The following is an 18490-nucleotide window of genomic DNA, read 5'->3' on the forward strand; positions in this document are numbered from 1 at the left end:
TATATGTAGATATGTAGTGTATAATCAGGCACTTTAATACCTTCTCTCCTATACTTGGATTATAAAAAGTCCTTAACTAGGTACTGAATTTCAGGAAATAAAAAAAAACAAATAATTTAAGTTTTGAATAAACCAAAAAAATTAAATTTTATTAAAATAAAATATTTGTTTTCATTTTTCAAGTAAACAATAATATAGTTATATATTTAAGTATACTGTATAGACTACCGTACAACAAAATAATGGATAGTTTATGAATACTTACAAAGTTACGTTTGTTTTTGTCTTTCTAAATGACATTAATACAATACTTTAAATGTTTAACAAAATTATTTTAAAAATCTGTATGTTAAACAACAAATATACAATATAATTATTATGGCAACAATTTAACTCTGTTTAAAATTTCGATTGAGCAAACAATTTTTAAACATATGATGAGAGGTAACTCAATTATAATATCCTTATGTTAACATACATAAAAAAAAAAACTTAAAACTATAAGACAATTAGCTGATAAATCATATTTTTAAAATAATACATAGTTTGATTAGATAGTATTAAAATTTAAAATATAAAATTAACTATTAATTTAAACACAAAGAAAATAAATACTTGTTTTTTTTTTAAACAAAACAAAGTTAAAACAACTTTTATCTGTTCAAATATTTTATGATACCTGACAATAATGTACCGATATAAATCAAAATTAAAATAATACACATGGAAGACATTTGATTTTAGGTACTAGTTTCAAAAAGTAAAACTTTAAATAAAACAGTGATAATTTTTTTGTAATAATTTGGTATTTTCAATACAATAGAACCCTAATAACCATTATATTATTACGATTTTAAAATTATAAACTACCCTGCACATAATACGCTTAAATCTTAAAAAAAAAAAAAAAAAAAAAATAGATTTGTAAAGATAATATTATGTGAAGTATGACAATTAAAATTCTTTTAAAACTAAGATTTTAACATTAACGCACTGTATTAAAAATAATAATTGTTTTTTGTTTTTGTTATATATAATATATATATAATATCCAATATGTAAAACATTAACCTTTTAGCATAATGAAATATAATAAAGATCATAAAAATATTAAAGTTCAACATAATATAAACTGTACATATTATGAAATAAATCAAAATATTAATACCATCATGGAGATTTAAATTTATAAATTACAACACTTCCAAGAAATTTTATCAAAAATATACCTTGAGACCCTTTTTATAAATACTTGTGTTGTGTGTTGTATAACAATAATTTATTCTATATAATATAATAAAGAATATTAAAATATAAGATAATAAAATTATCAATAATTAATGAGTCAAATTCTAGTTGATCAGAATTAGTAACTCTGTTACAATTAAAAAATAAAAAATCAATTATAGTTTGAAATTGTCTTTTACCTAACATAAATATTCATTTTTATTATCTACTACTAATAGGAATATGATTTTATTACTTTTTTTTCTCTAATATGTTTAAATTAGAGTTTTATAAAATCTTTGAAATTTTCGTAATCAGAATCAGATGCAAATATTTTTGACAGCTGACTAAAAGTCGGACGTTCCTTGGGATCATACGCCCAACACATCTCCATTGTTTTATAAACTTCAACTGGACACCTTTGAGTTCTTTGTAATCTTTCTCCTTTTTCCAAAATACCAATTACTTCAACACCTTTCATGTTTTCATAAGGTTGCTGTCCATAAGAAAACATTTCCCATAATGTAATACCATAGCTCCACACATCACTAGCACTAGAAAACGTTCCATAATTGCATGATTCAGGGGCATACCACTTAATTGGCCATCGTCCACCATGTGAAGCTCTATAATAATCCTTATCAACATTTAATGTACGTGAAAGACCAAAATCGCTAATTTTAGCTTGATGTCTATCCGCTAATAGAATGTTTCTAGCTGCCAAATCTCTGTGTACGAAACGTTTTTGTTCTAAGTAACACATACCAGAAGCTATCTGAGCTGCCCACATTTTTAACTCATAATTTGGACTAATGAGTTCAGGGTGTGTGATAATGTAAGTCAACATAGAACCAAGAGCAATGAGCTCTTGAACCATCAACAATGGTGGGCCTTCACATATACCAATCAATCTAATAATACATTCATGATTTAAACTCATCATGACATGAGCTTCACGTAAAAATTCTGATTTGTTAGTTGAAGACATGTCATATCGCAGCATTTTTATGGCTACTTTTTCTTCAAATCCGTCTCGATTTTGAAATGTTCCTTTGTAAACTGAACCAAATTCACCTTCGCCAATTACCTCATCTAAAATCAAATTGTCTCTCATGATATTGTCTTGAAATTCAGTTTGAATTTTTGGTTTTGGCTTTTTTAACGTAAACGGAAATCCTTTAGGTAGGGGTGGAATAACTGCTGGACTCACAGGCACTTCTAATTTGTTCGGTAAACCATCAGGAAATAATGTATAATGTTGTATTAGATGTTCTAACGAATTCAAGTATGGCCCATTGTCAATAAAATAATATTTATCTCGATCTTGGATCTGGAAATGATAACATTGATTAGTACACATCATAGATAAGACGTAGTCGTTCTTCCTATTCATTCTGACTAAAAAACAACCGTCAACATCTTTTGTTTTCAATATTTCTGTGGCTTCATTTCGATCAAGCTTGCCATGATACCATTGATCTTTCTTTGAAGTAGGCGTAGGAGCAACAAACTCATTCAACATTCGTTCAACTTCGGTATGTCCATTGGTATGGGCTAGGTCTGCAGGTAGAAGATCATTAAAAGTGCGCGGCCTCGATGGTGCATTCATGGACAACAACAAAGACACAATATCTGCATGACCTCGACTTGATGCTTCGTGCAGAGCTACCCATCCAGTTGATGAATTTCTCAGTTGAATATTCGCTCCACCAATTGTCAATAAGATTTTCACAGTACTCAACAAATTATTCTGACAAGCGAAATGTAAAGGTGTATAGCCTTCTGTATCTCTACAATTCACGTTGGCTCCACATGAAATGAGTTTCTCTACAATTTGATCATGACCCATCTGACTAGCTAAATGCAATGCAGTTTGTCCTTCTTGGTTTTTTGCTTCTAAATTCCTATAACCACATTTTAATAGCTCAGTAACGACTTTGCAATTAGCTTGTGTAATGGCTCTGTGCAAGAGATTAGTACGTCCATGTCTCCTAGTATCATGTGGTGGAGGATCTTTAACAATTGGCTTGGACAGTTGCACTCCTAAACTTGGATCATTTACTTTACAATAATGTTCAATTAATGTTTCTAACCCATGCATTATATTTTGTTCGTCTATGGAGAAAAATGCATCTTCACCATGGCGTCGTATTTGGTAATGTACTACTTCATTGTTTTGTAACACACAAAGTACATAGTCTCCAGATGCAGAATTACTTTCACGTACTAAAAATAGACCATCTTCTTTATCCGCATGGTCTAATAGAATAATTTCAGCAGTGTCTCTGGATATTTTTCCATGGTACCAATTAATATCACCATTTTCACTATGATTGTTCATTGTTATTGTGATAATGGCTAACACCTAATAGACAAATAAAAATATTAATTTAGCTAAAAAAAGTATATATAAAAAAAAAAAAAAATACCAAAATGTATATAAATAATTAATATAAAAGTATTTGAATCATTAAGTATTTAATTATTTGAATGAAGAAATTTGGCAATTTTTTTTTTAATAAGATAAATAAATAAACATTTGACTTATGAAAAAATGTATTACCTTTCTCTAATTCACTAAAAAATTATAAGCTTTTGATTTTTTTAAATGGTAACTCTTAGTATCATTACTAGTTGTGATTTGTGCAACATTACAAAATTAATAAAATTGTACAGCTATTTATTAAATTCTAACTTCTAGATATTATTTATTTTTAATTATTTAGATGGATTCATATTAAAATAACATGATTAATTAAATAGACATATGGTATTCACTTGTGACATAATATTTATGATTAAAATACTTTTTAATAAATTAGTTAACTTAAATATAAATGTTTTTGTTAACTATAAAACCATCATAATAAGTTATAAGTTGGTATAAATATATATGCTTTCAAAAGCATAAAAATATTTCATTTCTAATGTTATAATTAATTTTATTACAATAATGTATGACAGTAACATAACATTTATTAAGATACTTTAAAAATAATAATAATTCTAATACCTAACTAATGTGATAAAATTAATAACTTTATCCTTGATTTCTGATAAAATAACTTTAAAAATTAGATAATAAATATTCGTGTATGCATAAAAGCTATGAATACTTTACATGACAAAATGATTAGGTTTTTTATCAAATTGTAAATAGTTTGGGTCTTTGACCCTTCAAAAAAATTACATAATAAAGTCCATATCTATTTACTTAATAGTCGTGTTGATTAAAATGTTTACTTTTTATCTTAGTTAGCAATTAATTCTTTAGTGAATTCTTTCTAAAAATATTTATTTATTTTAATAATTGACCAATGAAAAATGCAAATGAAATAAAATTAAATTTTAAATTTTAATTATTGTAACATATTAGATATACATAATATAAGTATTTTAAGTTATTTAAAAATATGGCTAAGTGATTAAAATATTTTTATTAAATAATATGTTCTATACATATATTATTAAACATCAATCATTGACTAAAAACAAATTATTCATTTCACAAGCACAGCATTACAATAATTATGATTTCTTAAATTTAAGATAGTAAGATACATTTAAATAAATACCTATAGGAATTATGTTTAAAATTAAGTACTTATTGATTTATTCATATAATTTTTGTATAAAAGTATTAGGTAAAACTGATTTTTTACCAAAAAAAAAACACTAAATTAAGGCTTATAATAAGATTTAAGATTTATGAGTACCTACTTCATATTGCTATCAATAATAAATAAACATATATCCAGCTATGTCATAAAATTTTTAAACCATAAGGGCACACATTAATTGAATTCACTCACCCACCAATTCATATTTTTAAAACAATATTTACATTTAAAAATGTATATAAAATTATTTTAAAAGAACAACTTAGTTTATAATTATGCTGATATTATCAAATCACAATACAGTACTTAGTAAAATTAATTTACTTACAACCACCAACCTACCCACCACAAAAGTTTAAGGGGCAATTGCTCGAAAAAAGAATCCTTTTGAAGCCAATGTACATATCAAGTAGTACTAGTTCAATATAAAAAAGTTATAACAAAGTTAAAACGAGTATCATACAAAAAAAAAAATGAATAATAACATCGCCACGCTTAAAATAAAAAGTAGTTAGCATGTTTTAAAAATTACTTTTTCATTGAAAAATGACACCAATGTTCAAAAGGGGTCACCAAAAAAAACGTCCCAAGCCGTACTCGAACGTAGAACCAATTGCTTTGAACTCAACAAGTGTCTTGAAATATTAACAATATCACAATGGCTTGATGAAGCTGCTAAATCAACACAAAACTGGTTTGTATTACTTAGGTAATGATTGGTTTCTATGAAAATATACTACTGAATGACTTACCTCGAATCATTTAATAATAGTTAAAAATGTTGAGCGGGGAAGGTTTTCGACCACGAATTCAGATGAGTGACTACTGACTACTGAGTATACCTATTGTATTTTATTCTTTTAAAATGAATAACCATGAAATGTGTTGGTCGATACAAAAAGAAAATGTTATGCCACAATGCATATTATTGTATACTATAAATGATATATTATATATGAATGTGTGTGCGTGTGTGAGTGTGTAAAACACACCACAATACGATTGAATGAATGAACAATAACTGAAGTCTAAATTAATTCAATTCATCTTCGGGTCTATAAAAAATTCTTATCTACGATAAAAGTAAATAAATAAATGAGATAAGCAGCGTTACAGTGCGTGCAAAAGCACAAAAAAATAAAAATTACATCGCACTTCTCGTGAGTACCTACAATAATGTGCGTTGTAAGCATGATTCTTTAATCGTGATTCGTGGTTGTAACTTTGTAAATTGACAAATTGTAAGCAATAAGCATAGACTAATAATTAGACTCTGTGTAATAGTACATTAGTACTTATTATAGTATAGAAGTCTATGCCGTTTATGGCAATAATTCCGTCTACCGAGAGAACGCACCTGGACTTGACGAAGATCGAATCTTCTTCAGTTCTGCGCATCCCTACGTTACATCCTGGCAAAGTGCAACTGCCACGTATAAGATTATATTTATGTAGGTATATATTATTGTAGACTCGACGTAGAGTTTCAAATGGGGAAGCACGAATCCGCATGTTCTCTCACTGGACAAAGTATACCTATACACCTTATAGTTAATTATTGATTGAATACCACCTACCTAGGTACCTATATTAATGTATACTCAATTAACATACCTAAATTATAATCGTCATTAGGTATGCCTGTAGAAGATGGCTGTAATTTTGTTGGCGCTGAGTTATGAGAGAAAAAAATACCAAGAGTAGAAACGCAATCCGAACGAATCCGATACAAAACGGCTGTTGTAAGCAGTAGGTAGCTCAAAATGCCTGATAAAAATTAGGAGTTGGTGCTGTTGGTAGGTAATCCTGCAGGGAACTCGTCGCTTCTGCTATTTTATATTTCCCTAATCCTCTAAGTCTAAAGTCTAATTTATTTTCTGCCATTTCGCTTATAGGTTATCGACCTGTTTGCTGTAAGTACTTACCGTCCGGCGTCCACTTAATTATGATCACATCGATTCATGACCATTTATACACACGTTCGTGGTGAATGTATAATTGTATAGTGTTGAGGGAACTCGATTGATGAATGTCCATTCAACGTTAGGTAGGTGTACCTATATTATGAGGGATAAAGAACAGTGTTTCATGTTCATACCTTTGAAAATTCGTTTTAAAATAAAAGACAATAATGAGATATTAAGACATCCATATTTCATAAAAGTGTTGACATTTTTTATGAATTAGCTAGAGAATATTTTCCAAAGCGAGTATACGAAAAAATAATATGTTTTACAAATGATACAAATCATTAGTTAAACGCATATGGGTTATAGATCACGCAGTCAAAATCTATCACGATCAATAGACGTTAAAATTAAAAAACTAATTTTAAGGATTATTATCTTGTGTATCCAAATTTAATTGTATAGGTACATCTGCTTTAACATCAAGTGTTCGAGTGTAATAATAATATCATCGTCATACTACCACAATTAAAGGTGGATAATAGATATATACTATCTTTAATCGTTCGTTCGTGCGTCATGTATTATTAAGAATTTTCGGCGTCGAAAAAAAAAGTGATTTACGGCATTGACTAAACCATATAGCTAGGTAGTGGTACCAGTTGTATACTACCTACACCGTAGGTTATAATATTAAAATACTCATACCTAGAATAGGTATGTGATTTAGTAGATATTATGTATGTTTCCGTCGTTGTCGTCGCGTCGCCATTGCAAGGTACATACGTATAAGTGCCGCTCGGTATAGTAGGTATATTAGTACTTGAGATTTTGTGAACATCGCGATGATTATAAATATTATACTATACTTATGCGCGTCGTATGTTCGATAAAAATATGACTATATTATACGTATATACGAGTGACTGTTTCCGGTGTTATTCACGGACGTTTATAATATTAAGTACCTTTATAATTGCTGTGCTTTATAACGACTGAAGAATGCAAATAAGTATTTAATCGATTTCCACTTCCTGTCGAGTGTCGACGATGGTCGATAAAGCTGAGACCACACAGAGATTACAAAAACTAAAACAAAAATGAAAGCAGTGTTCGTGTTTTTAAAAAGCAGTTGAGATTGTCCTGTTTGTGACGTGAAAACTTAGCTCAAATGTTTTTATCATGACATTTAAGGATTTACCGGGCCCGACAGTGGGTATTTGGAAGGTAGCTATAGCTATCTATATAATATAACTACTGAATAAAGGTAAATATTATACTGATGTTTATTATTATTTTTACTTATTTCTCGTGATTATGACTCTGCGAGTTTTCATTACAAATTAGTCTCATATCAATATATCATATCTCCCTGTAGAAGAGTGTTAAAATATTATATATTATAAACTGTTAAAGTATAAATAAATAAAAATATAAACTAGTATTAATATTTAATAGCATTCGGAAATGATGAATGAACAGTTTTGAAACGATTAATTAATGATTTATTTGAATATATAATTTAGACAAACCATTTTTTCCTCCTTTTTTGTAGTTGTCAGCCTTCACGACTATTATATTATATAGCGACAATAGCATTATTATACCATGCCATCATTAAATATCGCTGCTCGTCTCTAATATGATAATATTGTACCTGTGTTCCTATCAGTGGGTTCAAAATACTATTTGAATCCAATTACTGAACGAGGAAAAAAATAATACACCAACCGAGTAAAATAAGAGGAAAAATATTTTAATTAAACACTACGGAAAGTAAAGTACACCCAATAGAATCCGTAGATTTATTTTTATTTAGAGTTATTTAGTGTTAGTGTATTTTTATAGTTTTGCAAGTTATAATATATAAACTAATAGTTTTAAATACTGAGTAAGTTAACATTGACCGAATAAAGAACCTGACAAAATAAATTATATTATCATTTAACATTTAACTAAGGGAAACAAAGTAAGAGAAAAATGCAACGGTTAGAAATAAAACAAATATCAAGATTTCAATAATATTTAAAAGTTAAAATGTTAGTTGAATAGTTTTTATCAATGTCACACATTAAGTTTTATTTCTCGAAATTCTGTATTATGTCATCTATTAAAAAAGTAGAACAATAAGTTATTAAGTGATATAAAAGATAAACTACAGACTACAAAGTATAGTGACGGAAAAAAGAGGCTTCACAGCGGAGGCACTTCAACGCGAATATAAATTTAAGATAGCGATAGTAATAAAATAATAATAATACAATAAATGCATGGTAGTCGGTAGAGTAGCATTGATTTTAGAGTATACTAAAATCAACGATAGTAGTTGTTATAATTGTTATAAAGTAATAGTAATAATCATAACTGAAAGTGCAGTACCTATACATTTTATTATTATTGTTATTAAGTAAACAGGTCAAACGAGTCACAACACCACTGTTTTTTTAAATTTTTTTAGGATTTCCTGAAATAGTTGCAAATAATAGTTAGGTAGTGATAAGAAGATTAGGATGGTAAGTTATTAGTTTGTTATTGCATTTTTTAGTGGTGCTAATTCAGTGATAATGGGTATTTTTGTGTCAGAACGGAAGAGTATTATTGGAAATATAAAATGGGGCTTTTAAGATAATGCGAAAGATTTTGAATTGAAACCTTTGTATGCAATTGGTCGTTATAGTGTTTGAGATTTTGGCTGAGCCTCATACTCCTATGCCATAGGACTAAACTGGTCAAAGTAGTAGTTAAATAGGTAATTTGTTTTATATATTTTTTAAGTTAAGAACAGATAAAGAAAGCGGAGACGATCTTGATTGATAGAGTTTTGTTTTTTATGTGAACTGATCAAGTAAATTCACGATCGATATTGATACATTGAGTAATGGAAAGGGGTTGAATGTTAAGGAGGATGCCTGAAATACTCCCTGTCGAAAGGTGAAGGCACAATATGAATCTATTTGGTCTCGTTCATTTTTACTGCTCATTCTTTATACCAATCGAGGCTAGGTACTGTAAGTAGGATTGGAGCTACTGGCTAAAACAGCTTTATCGTTAGCAAATAGTCACCAATAAACAACGAGAATATGGGAATATGAAGATTGATCAGGTATATAAGTTGAAATAGAGGTATACTTGGATTAATTATTGAATAGTAATAGAAAAGGTGGACCCTACTTGTGCACCGAGAAGAATCTACTTTCTAAATAGAATTTTAGAATTAGATGATATATAGTGACTGGATAGAAGAAGCTTAAGTTTGAATAAACACCTGTATATATTTTAAGTCTACCAAAGGCCTAGGATTAGGTGTTAGTTTAGTATACAATTAATTTATTTATTATTTAAAAAAAACTTATATAATAATACAGTAAATTACGTATCAATATAAAAATTATATCAACACGAAAAAAAAAATCATTTTATAACTATAATTTATTTGTTTAGTTTTATTGGATCTCAGTTCGTAATTTCGGCATAAACGGCAAGTATGAATCAAGAACCGAAAAATTCGTTCAAGATTGAAATTGGCTTTAACCTCGTGACTCATGAGCTACACATACCTAATATATTTTTACGCCTTTGCCGACTCTATATCGATATTATGGTAATCCATAATGAACTGTTCTTGTTATTCTCAGCATCTAGAATTGGCAAACAGTTTCGTTTGTTTAGAACGTTGAATGGTACTGGAGTAAACCACCTATCAGTTTGTATATTTTTATATAAAATGTATTTTAATCTGTTTTGGACAATAATCTTTTCCACTTTTCCGTCCGTCGCTCAAAAAAAAAAAAAAAAAACATTTGGTTTCCACAAGATGGAAAAACTCGATGGAAAATTCAAATTTCGATACAAATATGATAATAAAATATATTTTAGAAGTTTGGGGATCAAGACACATTGACATGAAATATAAATTATTTAAAGGTGTAAGTACCTATAATGTATTACATTAACACATACATATTAGTTATCTTTAATTACAATCTATGTACAGACATTATTAAATAATTATTATGTCTATCAATACATAAATATATATTATTATTATATAATTTGAGTATAATGAGTGCTTATACCTATCCGTACCTATCGGCTATCCGTTTAATAACAATCATAATATAGCAGTCAGTGCAGGGTATCACAAGTCTCAGGCAGAATACCTAATGATGGTGTATAGGTATAATACCTAAAAAATAAATTGTAATAAGTTAACAAATTGATGAATTTATGGCTTATGGGATAATTGACAAGATATAGTATTGCAATGTAGGTATAATACTTAATTTTTTTAAATAAAAATAATTCTTAAAGCCGTGATTTTCTACAATATACTTTTAAATAGGTACATTAAAAAAATAATACATGACTTTTTACATAAATAAATTTTTAATTCAATTAACTAATTTTATGAGGATACAATTCCACAAATTAATTTTACTAGTAAACTTAAATTTCTATTTTACTTATAACAATTATATCTATTAATAATTTTTAAATATTAATACAATTTATATTATCTTGTATTATAGATGTATATTGTACATAACTTACCGGAAAAACTAACTAGGTATATTAAAAGTGCTTTGGTATATACTTAAATTTGTATAAAACTTAAATGGATTAAAATAAAACGCATGATGTATGTGTTATGTGTAGGTACATAAATAAAATTGGTATATACATTATTATAATAATTAGTCTCATATCTCAGTGCCTACATGCTACAGCACATAATCTACAATTCGTACAGTACACTGTAAACTGAATATTTTTACTTCCTCCTTCAGCTATTTTTTCTTTACAAATTTTAAGTTTCATTAAACATAAGTTGAGAATATTCTATATTTCCGTTGGGTCTGTTCATTCTTCATTCGTTATAGTTATATTATAAGTAATATAAGTACATGATTTCCAATTTATTTGTTGTCTGTATAATTACGAATGTTATGATTCTTTGTAATGAAATTTCATAACGGTTCTGCTCAAAATAAACTCAAACTATAGTCAATCAGTATAAAAAAAATATTAAAATACAAAATTCTTACCAAATTATTTTTAAATTGTACATGGACTAAATTATAGCTTATTGAATTGTATTAAAATATGCTTAGAAACCGGGAATTATTAGGTACTCTCACAGAGTCACAGAGTGAGTTTTACTAATTGTATAGCGATTTATATACAAGTATAACAATTTTAAAACTAGATATCACATATCTATAACAATTAGGTATGTATTAAAGGATAGGTAATCATTATTCCATTTTATGAAATATAAAATAATTATTGCTTTTTCAATCGTATCTATTGTTTTAGTATTGCTTTCCAAGACAGTTGCACTTTATAAATTCAACCAAAATATATTATTATGACTTTTTTTTTTACTATATTGTTATATTTATTATAAACTGATTCTTGATTAGTAGCTCATACTTCATAGTTCATACTGAAACTAAAACATAATATTAAAACAGCATATTTTTTTTACAGACATTTTATGTTTAAATTTAGACTAAATTAAATATTTAAACAAATAATAACGATTTTAGTTATTTTGGTAGGTAATTTTAAAATTATATACTTAAGTAAAGGCATTTAAAGCGTTAATATTTTATAAATTTAGGCGTAAATATAACGTCGATAATATTTTGAAAATATTTAAATTAATTCTCATAGCTATAACTATTGCCTACCACCACAAACCTTCATACCGTTCTATATGTTCTATGGTAATAAGTAATAACTAAAGGGTCAATAATTCAGTATTGACTCTGAAACAATGATTTATCACTAAATACAAATTTAACACTATTATAGTAGTAATAACTGTACATCAACAAAACGGTCATCAAAATTCTACTCTTTTAAAAAAAAAAAAAAAAAACTTTGATAAAATTGCTTATGCTCAATCAAAAAGCTTAATAATGTAATACAAGTTTCTTTATAATTTATTCTTATTTGTTATTGTTATTGATAAATATCAAAAATATGTACCTATTAATAATTATTTTTTTAGATATTTGAATTTCAAATTTACATATTTAAACAAAAAATAACGGTTTTAGCTGTTTGGTAGCCAAGTAGGTAGGTACATACTTATCTTTTTGTTATTCAAAAATTATACTTCGTAAAAATTTGAAACTTTTTGCAATGTCACATTATTATATTTCGTATACAAAATTAAATTTTACAAATATTAATATTAAAAGCAATTTTTTTTTACCATGATCAATAAATTTGTCTAATGATTTCATAGGATAATTTTACTATACAAATACAAGTGACTTGGAATTTCACTAATTTAAGATGATTCAGTGATTTTTCATCTGTAATAATAATAATATGTTATGTACTATGTAGGTATTCTCCAAGAGAGAATTATTTTAGATTAGTTGAAAACATATTTTGTACCTAACTTCAGAGTTATGGGAAAAACACTGTTGTAGTTCCTTATCAACTCGTGTGTAACACTAATTTAACAGCTGACCAACACCACTGATTTAACACATTATAGTTTTATAGGTTTTTTTTTTTTGTTGTTGCAACTATTTTCCGAGCAAAAATAATAATAATATTCTAGTCGTTACCATCTGAATTAATGCATAATGATATCGAGTTTGAGTCTTGCAAAACACTCAAAGCAGTAACGCGACCGACGAATTAAGTATTTTCTTTTGTTTCTTTTGATCAGTTTTTTTTTTTGTTTCAATATTTTTATCCTCTTCCACCGACATTGTTCGTTATTGTCTGGTGTACCATACCAGTGATCGTTCTTGTGTAGAGGTAGTTGGTAAATGTCCGTTTTGTTACGAAAGGGTATTCATCGCGATCGTTTGTAAAGAGACGTTCGGTTTATGTTCTAGGCAAATTCATAATGAGCTTCCTATTGTGAGTGTTATACAATATTCATTAGTTGAAACTAATAATCAGATATGTTGTTGATGGTCGTAAATTTTATTTTATTTTATTTTTACTTTGCAGCGGAGGCAGATCATCGAAGACTTTTAAACCTAAGAAGAATATACCAGAAGGTACACACCAATACGATCTAATGAAGCACGCAGCAGCCACTCTTGGTTCGGGCAATCTGAGATTGGCCGTACTACTACCAGAAGGTGAAGATCTCAATGAATGGGTTGCTGTCAACAGTAAGTATCAATGTGTAATCTTACATATTTAGCAAGATATTTAGCTAAGTATCAATTAATTTATTCAAAAAGAAAATAGGTGTTTAAAATAAGTATAAAATTAATTTAAGTTAAATTAAAAATTAACACAGTGATATTTCAATAGATATATTTATTAGTATTTAATAATTTGTCATAATGGTTGTATGTTTCTTATGCAACAACGTGTTTTGGATTATTTATTTTTGATCTAAGTTTTATTTTTTGAGAATTCCTAGTTTAAATGCATTAAAATTAATTTCTAATTGTTATAAAAGTTGATAAGTGACTTAACTGAGTATCATAATGTATTAATACAATTACTATATTATTTTCTAAGTTGAAACTTTCAAATCTAAATACCTACTGATAGTTAAAAATCAAACACACAATGTAAAATTGTATTTTTCAGAATGACAAATTATTCCTTAAAGTTGCTCTAATTTGTCTCGAAATTTTTTTTATTTCTTAAATTCTTTTAGATGGTTAAATATGTTAAAATGGTAAAAATAATCTTACCATAACTATTTGGTATTAATTAAATTATAATTGTTACTAATTATACTATTACAGTCTTATCAACATATGTGTTTAAGTATTGTTTCTTATTTCTTCCGTAATCTTTTTTTTTTTTTTTGTATAAAGAATAATGAGGAATATTATACCTAATCTTAAAAATATCTTGTACATAATTGGAAGTATAGTTATAATTATGTATATTATGATAAATTATATATTTAGTTATAGCTTTTATGGCAATCTAGATATTACTGACAATAAAATGTTAACATGTTGACTGCCACATGTCGGCCTATGATCTAAGTGATGTCTTTTATTGTGACACACTAACATTTGCCATACTTAACATCAACATTAAATGCGTCTAATTCTATAAGACTTGGAGGTAACAAAATTTATATTAAACTATGACGTAGAGAAGAAGATTTGATCATTCTAAAAAAAAAAAAAAAAAACAATCATATCCTTCAACTCCAATAGATTTATATTTTATACAAAAATTAGATAATCACAAGAAGTTCACACTTATAAATATTATTATTATCTCAAAAAAAAAAAAAAAATTATATTTAAATCTAGCATGAGACAACAGATAACCAAGTGGTCTGTACGAAATATTACAATATTTGTAGACCACATGCCAGCCGGCGACCTAAGAATTTTATTTTTCATGATATTACGAATAACTGGTTTTAAAAATATAAATTTTATTAAAATCTAGCAATTTTTATAAATGTAAACAAATAATGTAAAAATGGTATGGCCTTACACGTGCTGATATTTCTTGGATTGCTGACGGGCTTATGGTAGTCAACGTGTTTAATAGATCATAACAATATAAAGGTATAAAAATATAAAATAGAGTTTTTTTAATCAGTTTCAAAACAATTATTGTGTTTCATTTATAATTACTCATGTTTACAAAACTATTTAAATTAAATTGAATTATAATAAATATTTGTTTAATAGTTGATCAAGAATTACTATTATTTACAGCTAATACCTAAATAAATATCAATTGTTATTAATTTTAATAGTATATATATATATATATTAGTTTTTAATTAACAAATATTAATCTAACAACTTATTAATATAATTTTGTTTAAAATATTGCAGTATTAAATGATGTTATATTTTGGTTTCAGCTGTTGATTTTTTTAATCAAATAAACATGTTGTACGGTACAATAACGGAATTCTGCACTGAGGAAAGTTGTTCTATAATGTCTGCTGGACCCAAATATGAATATCATTGGGCAGATGGGCTGACTGTAAAGAAACCTATTAAGTGTTCTGCTCCAAAATACATCGATTATTTGATGACTTGGGTTCAGGATCAATTGGACGACGAAACATTGTTTCCTTCAAAAATCGGTGTTCCATTTCCTAAGAACTTCTTGTCGATTGCTAAGACAATACTTAAACGGTTATTCAGGGTGTATGCACATATTTATCATACACATTTCGATTCAATTGTTACACTAGGCGAGGAAGCACATCTCAACACATCGTTCAAGCATTTTATTTATTTTGTTCAGGTATGTGAGCAAATTATTTTCAACATATATATATATTCTAGTACAATATTATTAATATTATTATTATCAATTTTACGCTATTGTAATTTATATTTGATTAATATTGAGAATAGGCTATTTTGATTTTTTGTGTTGTTAAAGTAAGAGAACAACTATATTTGCTGTTTACGTTTTGCAAATGTATAACAAAGCATATTTGCATTTGATAAAATCCATTTAGTTTTGTTGGTTAAAATATTGAATTAAATTAACTTATAAAATTTGAAATGTAAGGACATTTTAAAATTTTTATTTAACAAATTCTCCCCCTATTTATTAATTTCTTATTTAACACAAAAATAAATAGTATCAACTATATATTTTTAAGTGTTAACTTATTTATTACTGTATATAATATTGTATGCAGTATATCAGAGGTAAATATTTTTTTAGTAATTGATTTTTTTGTGGGGATAGATGTTAATTAAAAAAATATATATAATCAAATTAGGGCTAATCTAGTCGACAATTATTACATGTGATATGTTTTAAATTAACAAAACAAAATAGTTCGATTGATTTAAATGTTGATTTGTTGTGTTTTGCATAATATATAAGAAAGTGATTTTTAAACTTCATAAAGTTATTTGATTTTGTGTATAATTTCAAATTATCTATGCTGTAATTCATACAATTTATGTGAACAATTTGTTCAATATTTAATTATTGAATATTCACTCATCAGCATTATACAAAATGTAATATATTAGGATTTTAATTTCAATTAAAAAAATTATTTTTTTGATAATTAATTTTTAGAATTATTTTACCTTGATAAAAGGCCTATAGATTAATTTAATTTTAATCAATGTTATTTATTTTCAACAGGAATTTGTACTAATTGATCGAAGAGAATTGGCTCCATTACAAGACTATATTGATAAATTGGCTGGCAGAGAAACTAGATAAGTGATTTATGGTGCTTTATGAAGAATTGAACTAAGCACAATGAGTTTATAGCTTTTATCTTTCTGATATGATAACATTTTTTTATTAAAAAAATAGTTGTCATATACAAACACACTCATAAAAATTAAAAATTAAGAAGATAGTCAATTGGCATTCATTTTATGTACAAATAATTATATTTTTATGTAATACTATTATTAATGCTATAATGCTAATCATTGATGTTAAGCACTGTTCTGTGTATTATCTAGACAATCTTCCACCAAAGAAAACCCATTTAAGTATAGTTTACAATTTTACTACTATTTTGTACGATTTTATTATAGATTTACTAATATATTTATATATATTATTATATTATAAATGACTAATATATATTAATTATTTATTTTTAGTATATACAGTGTACCAGAATAGTAATTACTGTATGTAGAAACTGAACAAAATTATCAGAACAACGAATTGTCTATTTTTAATGTAATTATACTATATAATATTGCATTAAGGCAATTATATTTTATAGTGTTATTGCTTTTATACTTAATATTTAAACAGTAACTATTGTTGGTGCACTTGTGATAAATATATGACAAAAAAAAAAAAAAAAAAACAGTTTAATGTTAAACTTGGCTAATGATATTATTTATCTCTTCTTTTCAACATATTTTTCCTAAGAGATTCAAATGCTTGATGTAAATTCCTTCAACAAAATGTATTGGCACATTATCAAAATATATATTTATGATTGCCGCGTGAGCTATTGTTATAACTCATTAATAATTGTATTAAGTAGTCATTTAAAAATAGCCAATAAGTCTATTATTCATCAATTTTATGATACCAAATTTGATTAAATTTTGCTTGTTTTTATTTAATTATTACAGAAAAATACTGGGTCAATTTAAACACAATTAAAGTTGAAGTTTAGGTCATTAAATGTCTTAACAAACACAAATAATCTTAAATAAATTGCTTAAAATTTCATAATAATAAATAAACTATTAGCATTGATTATAGAATCATTACTATTAAATATTAAGTACATAAATGATAGGTCTTAACTTTTATATAAGTACAAAGAGTAAAAAATTGAAATTGTACATAATGTTTATAATAAATATTCATCAGAATTATAACGATTCTTAAATGCCATTAATTGATTTTTTATTAAATAACTTTAATACTATACAATATATTAGGTGAGTTAATGTGATGTGACCAAAGTGCAATTGTTTAATTGTGTGTCTCTTTCCTGGACTTTATGTCAAGCTTAAATCACAGTCCTGGATTTAATAGTGAGTTAATATTGACCTACTGAATTAATATTGATATTCAAGTTAATAAAAAAAAAAATAAAAATAAAAATGACCATCTGAATTAGTTGGATAATTATTATCTAAATTCTAAAGCAAACTATTGTATTGCATACAGTTAAAAATACATATTACTTTTTTATTGCCCCCTAAGTAACCAATTATTTTCGCGATTGCATTTTAATTTGGTATTGAAATACAAGATATACCTATAAATCAATATACTTGATGGAGTAAAATTTAAAAAATC

At 26.4% G+C, this 18490-nt stretch overlaps 2 protein-coding genes across 4 annotated transcripts; one reads left to right on the top strand and one right to left on the bottom strand.

Moving 5' to 3' along the window:
* Positions 1-1366: 1366 nt before the first annotated feature.
* LOC112597479 (tyrosine-protein kinase Shark) lies at positions 1367-5893 on the bottom strand. Of its 2 annotated transcripts, none has more exons than XM_025343548.1 (3): positions 5600-5893; positions 5380-5519; positions 1367-3592 (listed from the first exon to the last, which is right to left on the bottom strand). In XM_025343548.1, exon 3 carries the CDS (start codon positions 3566-3568, stop codon positions 1508-1510), a length of 2061 nt encoding a protein of 686 aa, XP_025199333.1. In that variant the 5' UTR covers positions 3569-3592; positions 5380-5519; positions 5600-5893; the 3' UTR covers positions 1367-1507. The 2 variants fall into 2 exon arrangements, with proteins under 2 accessions (XP_025199333.1, XP_025199332.1); XM_025343547.1 differs by having other exon boundaries at positions 5380-5522.
* A 1785-nt stretch (positions 5894-7678) lies between these two features.
* LOC112597481 (MOB kinase activator-like 1) lies at positions 7679-17380 on the top strand. 2 transcript variants are annotated; one of them, XM_025343551.1, is made up of 4 exons: positions 7679-8021; positions 13736-13902; positions 15588-15979; positions 16847-17380. In XM_025343551.1, exons 2-4 carry the CDS (start codon positions 13806-13808, stop codon positions 16925-16927), a joined length of 570 nt encoding a protein of 189 aa, XP_025199336.1. In that variant the 5' UTR covers positions 7679-8021; positions 13736-13805; the 3' UTR covers positions 16928-17380. The 2 variants fall into 2 exon arrangements, with proteins under 2 accessions (XP_025199336.1, XP_025199335.1); XM_025343550.1 differs by lacking the exon at positions 7679-8021 and adding an exon at positions 13246-13642 and having other exon boundaries at positions 16847-17378.
* Positions 17381-18490: the final 1110 nt, after the last annotated feature.

The sequence above is a fragment of the Melanaphis sacchari genome, unplaced genomic scaffold, assembly GCF_002803265.2.
Source record: "Melanaphis sacchari strain LSU unplaced genomic scaffold, SCAv2.0 Contig41_pilon_pilon, whole genome shotgun sequence".
In the NCBI taxonomy this organism is placed as follows: domain Eukaryota; kingdom Metazoa; phylum Arthropoda; class Insecta; order Hemiptera; family Aphididae; genus Melanaphis; species Melanaphis sacchari.